Source organism: Phoca vitulina, unplaced genomic scaffold, assembly GCF_004348235.1.
Source record: "Phoca vitulina isolate PV1807 unplaced genomic scaffold, GSC_HSeal_1.0 scaffold23, whole genome shotgun sequence".
NCBI classification, from domain to species: Eukaryota; Metazoa; Chordata; class Mammalia; order Carnivora; family Phocidae; genus Phoca; species Phoca vitulina.
This window is the reverse complement of record NW_022589726.1, coordinates 18,814,166-18,822,398: the sequence shown is the minus strand read 5'-3', so window position 1 is coordinate 18,822,398 and position 8,233 is coordinate 18,814,166. Positions and strand designations below refer to the sequence as shown.

The window sequence follows — 8,233 nt, the reverse complement described above, 5'->3', positions numbered from 1 at the left end:
GGGGTGGTTGCACAGGGCAAGGAGCTGGTGGGGAAAGAGGAGATGGAGGGAGCCGGTGCTTGGCATCAGGAGCACAGGCACATGCTGGGAACTGGTTTGAACCAGGGGGTAGCGGGTGAGAGCGATGAATTTGGGGTGGGATTTTTGGCTGCTGGGGGTGGGTGGGGGAAGGGAGCAAAGTGTCATGGGTGGGGAGCTGGAGCTGTGGTCCAGGCCTGACTGGACTGAGGAGGGCTGAGCTGGAATCAGGCTATGGAAGTGGACGAGAAGAGGCACAATCACTGGAGGGTTAGGGAAACACCGCCAGGGTCTAGAAAGTGTTGGCCAGCAGGGGATGGGGCTGAGGGTCACGCCGATGGCATATGGGAAGGGGTGGAGACATTGTCATTCACAAGACCACATACCCTTGCATCGAAGTAGCATTTATTGAAACACAGACTGAGACAAGCCAGAAGGCAAGGCACCCACAGACAGTCATAACAAGAGGGAGACTCAGGAAGCGGCCTAACCTTCTCCATCCCACCGGCTCGCATTGGACACATTCCTCCTGCACCCGCAGGGGGAGATCTAGAGCAACCTTGGAGTTTCCTTTGAAATGTATAAAGGTGCAATGAATAGCAAGACCTGTCCCAAGTCAAAAGGATTCCCCCCTATAATGGGCCCCTCAACTGGGAGGTCACATGAGGAGTTTGGCTGGGACAGGTTAACCCAAAGAAGGCAGTCAGTCAGAGAGACAAGCAAAACACAAACAAGAATAACCCTGGGGCCAGTGCTTCCTGGAGAACTCCCAGCCAGGAGAGAGGGAGGACTTCCTCTCAGACTCTCAGCCTGTGGGATACCTGGCCGGGAATCAGGCTCACTCCTTGTCTTGGGGAAGGCCAAGCTCCCGTGATGTCCAGCCACCCGGGGTGACCGGTAGTGTCCCAGAGAGCTTGGAGAATGATACGAACTGGCCACAGGTCTCTTGGAGTCAAACCGGAGTTAGGGGGAGGGCTGGGAATGCCTCTCTAACTGAAGCCCAGAGGAGAACCAGGAAACAACTCCCTAGAATGAGAAGGTGCGAGAGCGCGGCCGAGGGTCTTTCCCTCTGTAGGAACACGTGGAAGAGTCCAGAAGCAAGCACACGATTTCCATTCACACACCCTTCCGTGCTCTGGGGACTCTAGGCGAAGCGGACGGACCGGCTGCTCCCGCAGCTGAAGCTGGACGAGCGGAGCTGGCAGGGGCCATAGGAGTCTGGGGCCATCACCGTGATGCTGCCTCCTGTGGCCACGGGGCCAGAGGCAATCTGGCGCCCGGGGGTGGTGCTGCACGTGAGGCCCCCGCAGGTGACTCCGCCGCGGGAGCTGCTGACACCTACAGGGGGAGAGAGGGGGCACAGGGTGGGTGGCCTGCCCTGATCTCCCCAACCTTGTGATAGGCCCCAAGGGGCTTTCCCCTAGCAGGAGCTTCCTCCTCCGGAAAGGGTTTAGTGGTTAAGAACTCAGGCTCCATTCCTCCCAGCATCTCAGACCTCTAGGGGACTGGGATAGGAAGGAAGTGAGGACCCCTCCTCCCAGAGGGGCAAATCGGGGCCCTATTTCCTTGGCATGCAGTTCTCATTGCCACCAGTGGAGGGCGCTCAACACCGTGGTCCCTAACCCCATCAATGCTCCCCAGTGAAGAGCCAGGGGAGGAGGAAAGGCCCCCTCCCGATGGGAAGCATTCTGGGTTTAGCTTTGCCCATCAACAAAGCTATTTTGGGGGAGGTATTGTTTAAGCAGACACTTACAGACATTCACGGAGCCCACACCTTCACACAGCCTGTGGGGAAAGAAAGCTCCGTTAGCTCTGAACAGGGAGCCGGATTCCTTGAAGCAGGTGGTTGCTTAGGGACAGAGAGGGCCCTTCCATGTAGAGCTCCTCGCCCCGAGATGTGGGTGGGGGGGCGCCCCAAGGTCTGTGTTACACGATCACCTTCTCTCTCTAACCGTTCTCTGACCACGGAGAGAAAGCCTCCTGATTTTAAGCAGAGGTGGCGTGCTGCTGAGCTCCGGCCAATCTGAGTGACCCCGCTCCCTGGGTAGCACTGGTCAGGCGGAGGGAAAGGAGAGTCAGCAGTGTGCTGCTGTGTGTGTGGAGGGGCCGGGGAGGAGCCAGCGCATACGGAGTGCACCGTCCTTACTGGGCACGAGCCAGTGTGGCAGGCCAGGCCGCCCCGAGGGAGCTACCGGAAGAAAGTGCCTTCGAGAGGCACGTCGCTGGGGCACACGTTGTGTCTCTTCCACCTATTAACTGAGGCCACGAGAAAGTCACTGCACGCTGAGCCGTATTTCCTCATGTTTGGACGTGAAAAATGAGACCTACCTCATTGGATTGTGAGGATTAATAGTGAGCACTCCGCACAGGCCAAACACGTAAGTATTTGATAAATTATGACTATTACTGAAGCTTAACCTGTACTAGCAGTGCTTAGAGATGTAGCTCACACTTGGGCTCAGGGAAACACACTCCCAGGGGACCAGGGCCTCCTAAACCTGGGGAGATGCTCCTTAGCCCCACCTGTGCTCCTCGCCCTCCAGCAGCCGCCTGTAGGTGGCGATCTCGATGTCCAGGCCCAGTTTGGAGTTCATCACCTCCTGGTACTCCTTGAGCAGGCAAGCCATGTCCTGCTTGGCCTTCTGCAGGGCGGCCTCCAGCTCCGCCAGCTTGCAGCGGGCGTCAGTCAGGGCCGCCTCGCCCTGCTGCTCAGCTTCGGCCACAGCAGCCTCCAGCTTGGCCCGCTATGAGTAAGGGGATGTGAGAGCAAGGATGAGAAGGAGAAGGCACAGCTTGGCTCACCTGAGCTCATGGAGCTGGGCCAGCGAGAGGGGGCTCCAGAGAGAAGCTAGGTCAACTATGTAGGACCAGGTATTTAACGAGACCTTGAATATGAGGGAGGAGATGGGGGCGTTCACCATCTCTCCTTGGTGGTTGCTGCAGGGTGGCCAAGAAGGTTGACATCAGTGATACGGTACATCCCACTTTGAGGGCTGTGTGATTTGGTTGGGTCCCTGCTTCCCCACAGGCACACTGTGAAGCCTGATTGGGGTCAGGCCTTTGCCCTCCTGCAGGCAAAGTCCCTGGTGCTGCAGTCTGCCTGAGCTGGGCATTCAAACCCCTCCTTCTACCCTACCTGACACTTGGCATTCTCGATCTCAGCGGTCAGCCTCTGGATCATGCGGTTGAGCTCGTTGATTTCCTCCTTGGTGCGGCGCAGGGTCTCCCCATGCCGGATCACCGTGGCCTTCATCTCCTCACACTGGGGGGGAAGCAGAGATGCTCCTGAGGCTCAGATTGCAGTTTCCCACCCATTCGGACACCACAGATGATTGGTAGGTTGTACAGAGCTCAGCCTGTGCAACTATAAATAGCAGCCCTGCTCTACCACCCAAACTGAGAGATGTCTGTCCTCTTACCATCCCTAATGATCAAAATCCCCAGACAAAAGAGGCCTTCTTAAATATATACCTGGCTTCCCTCCCACTGCCATGTCTAGGAGGCAGGTGTCCTCCGCCCCTCACCTTGCTGCGGTACCAGGACTCAGCCTCAGCCCGGCTGCGGCTGGCGATGTCGTCGTACTGAGCCTTGATCTCGGCCACAACGCAGTCCATGTTCAGGTCCCGGCTGTTGTCCATCTTGACGATGACCGAGGTATCTGAGATGTGGGCGTGGAGGACCTGGAGCTCCTGGGGGCCAACAGCCAATGCATTTGGGTCTGGTGCCTGGTTTGGGCACCCTGGAGGGGGCGCTGGTCATCATGTTACATGACCCCTGCTCACCTGCTCCCCTTCCCCCTTCGCTCACACACAGGTATGTCATAAAACAAGAAAGCCGGAAGGGGCCCCTGACTGAACAGATGGGAAGACTGAAAGCCACGCTGGGTTTTCTCCAAGTCACCTAGCCAGGGAGCTGGGCTTTGAATGCTGGGGCTAGTGATTTGTCCATTAATTGAGGACCCCCCCCAACCAGAGACTCACCCTGACCCGCACCCTCAGATACACACTCTCATACCCAGGTACAGACTGACACGCCCCCAAACCAGCGCACACACACACTGCCACACACACAGGCCCTCACAGACGTGGACAACCACACCCACGCTCCACGGTCCTCAGACACGCACTCCAGGCTCTCCCTGGGCACATACCTACGTGTGTCTGTCACAGTCGTACCACATGGTGCTCTTGCAGGTGTGTGCATGTTCTCTCATGCTTCCATCGCACACACGGGGCAAACATGTACACACAGTGCACTCCCTCCCCTCTTGCTCAGGTCCTCCCGCCTCCCCTCCCCCTGCCCTGGCTGGTCAGCAGGGGCCCCCTCACCTCGTCATAGAGGCGCTTCAGGAAGCTGGACTCCTCCACCAGTGCCTCCACATTGGCCTCCAGGTCGGATTTCCGCAGGTAGGCGCAGTCCACGTCCTGGCGGTGGAGGGAAGAGGAGGGCATGTGTGTGTGTGTGTGGGGGGGGAGGCCTCTGTGGTCAGCGTGGTGATTGTGTCCCCACTGGAGTTTGTCCAGATGGGTGCCCCTCCCTTCCTGCCCCATGAGCAGCCCCCTCACCTTCTTCAGAACCACGAACTCGTTCTCTGCCGTGGCTCTCAGAGCTACCTCCTCTTCATACCTGGGTTGGGGGGAGAGAGGGGTCGCGGCTGAGGGGTGGCAGCTTGGACACCATCCCAGCTTCTGGGCCAGATCTCCCAGGGGTCCAAAGGGATGGAGTTCCTGCGATTGTTAACTTATTCTCTCCATGGTCTAGTTTGTGCGCTATTCTTGGGCTAGCACTTGTCACAGCCTGGCTTAGGCCACCCCAGTCCTGCCTCTGGGCTGAGATAAGGGAATGCACGCTCCATTCCCCAAACCTAAATTCATCTGTGTATCCCAGATCCAAAGAGAACGAGTGCCCTGGGCAGCAAGAACACAGAGCAAGCATCATAAAGTGAGCTGAGCTGGGTAGGACCACAGAGAGCTATAGAACTCTACTGGGTTTTCTCTCCTCATTCCCCATGAAAGCAGCTCTAAGACCCACCCGGGCTCCAAGGGAGAGAGTGGAGCCAAAGAATCTAAGACACTTAGGCCCGGCCCTAGACAACCCCTCGGGTTCCAGGCAGCCCCTGCTCCTGGACAGGCAGGAATCTTCAGCTGCTTCAAGATGGTTGAGGGTGGAGCCTTCCCACGCTCCCTGTGTGCCCCCAGTCCGGCCGCACTCACTTCTTCTTGTAGCCTTCCAGCACCTCCTGCACATGGTTGAGCTCCGAGGCCAGCCTCCCGCTGTCGGCCTCCACGCACTCGGCCTCCCGCCTCAGCGTCTCGATGTAGCCATTGAACAAGGGCTCCATGTTGCTCTCACAGCAGCGCTGGTTCTGGTAGAACTGCCACTTGGTCTCCAGCAGCTTGTTCTGCTGCTCCAGGAAGCGCACCTGCGTTCAGGGTGTAAGGATGAGACTCGGGGGTGGGGAGATCCCTGGAGGTGCCTGGTCCCCCAGAGCCCTCTCCCCCCTGGATGCTCACTGAGCAGCCAGGGCCCGCCGAGGGCCGAGCATGGGCCTGAGTATCTGTGATGTGAGGGGCCTTGCTCCCAGCCCCCCAGGAGGCAGGGTGGCTGTGGGGGAAAGTGCCCCGAGCTTGAGGCCAGAGGTCTGGTTCAAGTCCAGTTCTGCCACTCGGAGCGGGCAAGTTGTCTAACCTTTGGGTGCTTGGTCTTCTCATTTCTAAACCAGAGATGAAAATAGTGCCTCCCTTAGAGTTGTAAAGATTGAACAAGTTAATACATGGAAGATGCTTAGAACATCCCTGACACATGGTCGATGCTCAACTAATTTATGACTATAATTAGCAGTTCCTCATTTATTAATCCATGGGACACTTACTGAAACCTTACTGTGTGGTACGAGGGCCCACGCTAAGATACATACACATCTATCTATTTCTACAGCTGACTCTTGAACAATGCGGGGGTGAGGGGCACTGATGCTTCCCCCCACCCCCACCCCTACCCCATGCAGTTGAAAATTGGCTTATAACTTTGGACTCCCCAAAAACTTAACTGCTAATAGCCTATTGTTGACCAGAAGCCTCACTGATAACCTAAACAGTAGAGTAACATACATTTTGTATGTTCTATGTATTAAATATTGTATTTGTACAACAAAGTAAGCTAGAGAAAATATGTTAATAAGAAAATCATAAGGAAGAGAAAATACATTTATAGTACTATATTTATAAAAAAAAAATCCTTGTAGATATGGATTTGCTCATCTCCAACCCATGTTGTTCAAGGATCAGCTGTGTATCTCTACCTCTATCCATCTGTCTCTGCTCATGTATCAATCCCATTCAGTTCTCACAGCCCTCTGGGTTGGGGGCAGTATCATTCCCCTCATAGTACAGATGGGGTAACTGAGATGACTGGCTCATTGTCACACAAATAGTCCGTGAGAGTCGGAGTCTGATGTCCCCTGAGTCCCCTTCACCTGTCCACCACAGTATGTCTAAGCAGCTCATCTAAACTCAGCTTCAATTTGATAGTAAAAAAATGGAAATACTAATGTCTCCCTCATCGGGTCATTTTGAGGATGAACCAAGCTCACTAAAGAGAAAATGGTAACAAAACTCCTGACCCCAAATCCAGAGCCCAGTCCTATCTATTCTGCCAGGGTGAGGCCTCGTGGACACACAGGGAGGGCACTGGGGGCTTGGGAGGCAGCCCCACAGTGTGGGGATCTCCACACTCTGCATCCGTGGGCTTCCTTCCCCCAGCCTGGCTGCCCCTCTTCCCCATTCCCAGCCCTCCATCCACGAAGGTGGTTGTGCTAGTCCTGGTTGGTTTACTGTCACACCTCCCGTCACACTATTGTCCTGGGAGAATCATGCTGACAGCCAACATTCATTGAGCATTTACTGTGTGCAGCATTTTTCAAGCATGAATCCATCCATGCTTGCAACATGCATATGAGGCGGCTTCTGTTCTCCAGACAAGTGACATGCCCAAGGTCTCATGCTGCCCAGGGGCAGAGCAAAGATAGGGAGGCAGCGTGGCTCTGAGCCGAGCCCGCCCACTTCCCCGAGCTGCCTGGCTCGGAGCCTCTTGCCTTTTACTCTCCCCATTATCTCCCACTCTCGTAGCTCCCAGTGCCCAATCCAGTTTTCCAGGGGCACCTCTGATATTCCTGTGTTGTCTTGTCTCCTGAAGCACACACACCCTTTAGACCAACAGACTCCATTTCTGGACCACACGGGGCCCTCTGTGCACTTGGCTGGAATTCAAAGATGGAAACTTATCCTCTGTCTATGTTGGCCTGCGTTTCTCTCCCTCTGCTGTCTCAAACCTGGCTCCGTGCTGTCTCCCCAACACACCGGAACCTTCCCGAGGGCAGGGCCAGCCGGGGCCTTCTCTGGACCATCCCGGGCCTCACTGACCTTGTCGATGAAGGCAGCGAACCTGTTGTTCAGGCACTTGATCTGCTCCTTCTCCTCGTGCTTCACGCACTGCGCATTGGGGTCGATCTCCAGGTTGAGGGGCGTGAGGAGGCTCTCGTTGACCGACACGCTGGTGATGCAGGGCGGGCTGGGCCCGCACACGCCGCCGGAGCGGTAGCCGAAGCTGCGGCCGCAGGAGCCGGCGCGGAAGCCGCCCACGGCCATGCGAGGCCCGCAGGAGCCCAGGTTGGAGAGGCTCCGGCTGCCGAAGCCGGTCAGCCCCCGGTAGCAGGACACCCCTCGGTAGGGGGCGGCGCTGATGCAGCAGCGGTTGCCAGTTTTGGGGGCCACAGCCGAGCAGGAGCTGAAGGTCCTGGTGACCCCACATCCTGAGCTGATCCTGTAGGAGCGGCAGGACATCGTGCAGGTCTGAGCAGAGGCTGAGTGCCGCGGGAGTAAGTGCGGGCTTCAGGTGCGCTGCTTAGGATCCTCTGGCCTCTCTGATCCTCCCTGGTCCTTTTATTGCTGGGGAGAGCTGGGGTTGGCTGCATTAAAGGAGTGAAAAGCCATTTTATGTTGTTTATTGGCTTGGGGAGTTTGCCAGCAACTCCCCCAAGACTCGTCTTAAAGGTGAGCTCAGCGGCGACTTAGGGCCTCCGTAAAAGTATTGAAGATGTTATTAGGGACACTGTGTTTGCACTTTTCATCTTCAAAGCTCGTTTACATACATTAAGCAATTAATTTTCTCGCAGTCTCCCTGTAAGGATGTCTCCAACCCACACCCGGAGAGGGAT

At 56.3% G+C, this 8,233-nt stretch overlaps 1 protein-coding gene across 3 annotated transcripts; it reads right to left on the bottom strand.

The window, feature by feature from the left end:
* Positions 1–405: 405 nt before the first annotated feature.
* On the bottom strand, positions 406–7,964 carry LOC116642301 (keratin, type II cuticular Hb5). Of its 3 annotated transcripts, none has more exons than XM_032420597.1 (9): positions 7,440–7,964; positions 5,232–5,440; positions 4,584–4,644; positions 4,347–4,442; positions 3,543–3,707; positions 3,155–3,280; positions 2,542–2,762; positions 1,772–1,803; positions 406–1,356 (listed from the first exon to the last, which is right to left on the bottom strand). In XM_032420597.1, exons 1-9 carry the CDS (start codon positions 7,857–7,859, stop codon positions 1,163–1,165), a joined length of 1,524 nt encoding a protein of 507 aa, XP_032276488.1. In that variant the 5' UTR covers positions 7,860–7,964; the 3' UTR covers positions 406–1,162. The 3 variants fall into 3 exon arrangements, with proteins under 3 accessions (XP_032276488.1, XP_032276489.1, XP_032276490.1); XM_032420598.1 differs by having other exon boundaries at positions 1,163–1,349; positions 1,768–1,803; positions 7,440–7,859; XM_032420599.1 differs by lacking the exons at positions 4,584–4,644; positions 5,232–5,440; positions 7,440–7,964 and adding an exon at positions 4,645–4,698 and having other exon boundaries at positions 1,163–1,356.
* Between the last annotated feature and the right edge of the window lie 269 nt (positions 7,965–8,233).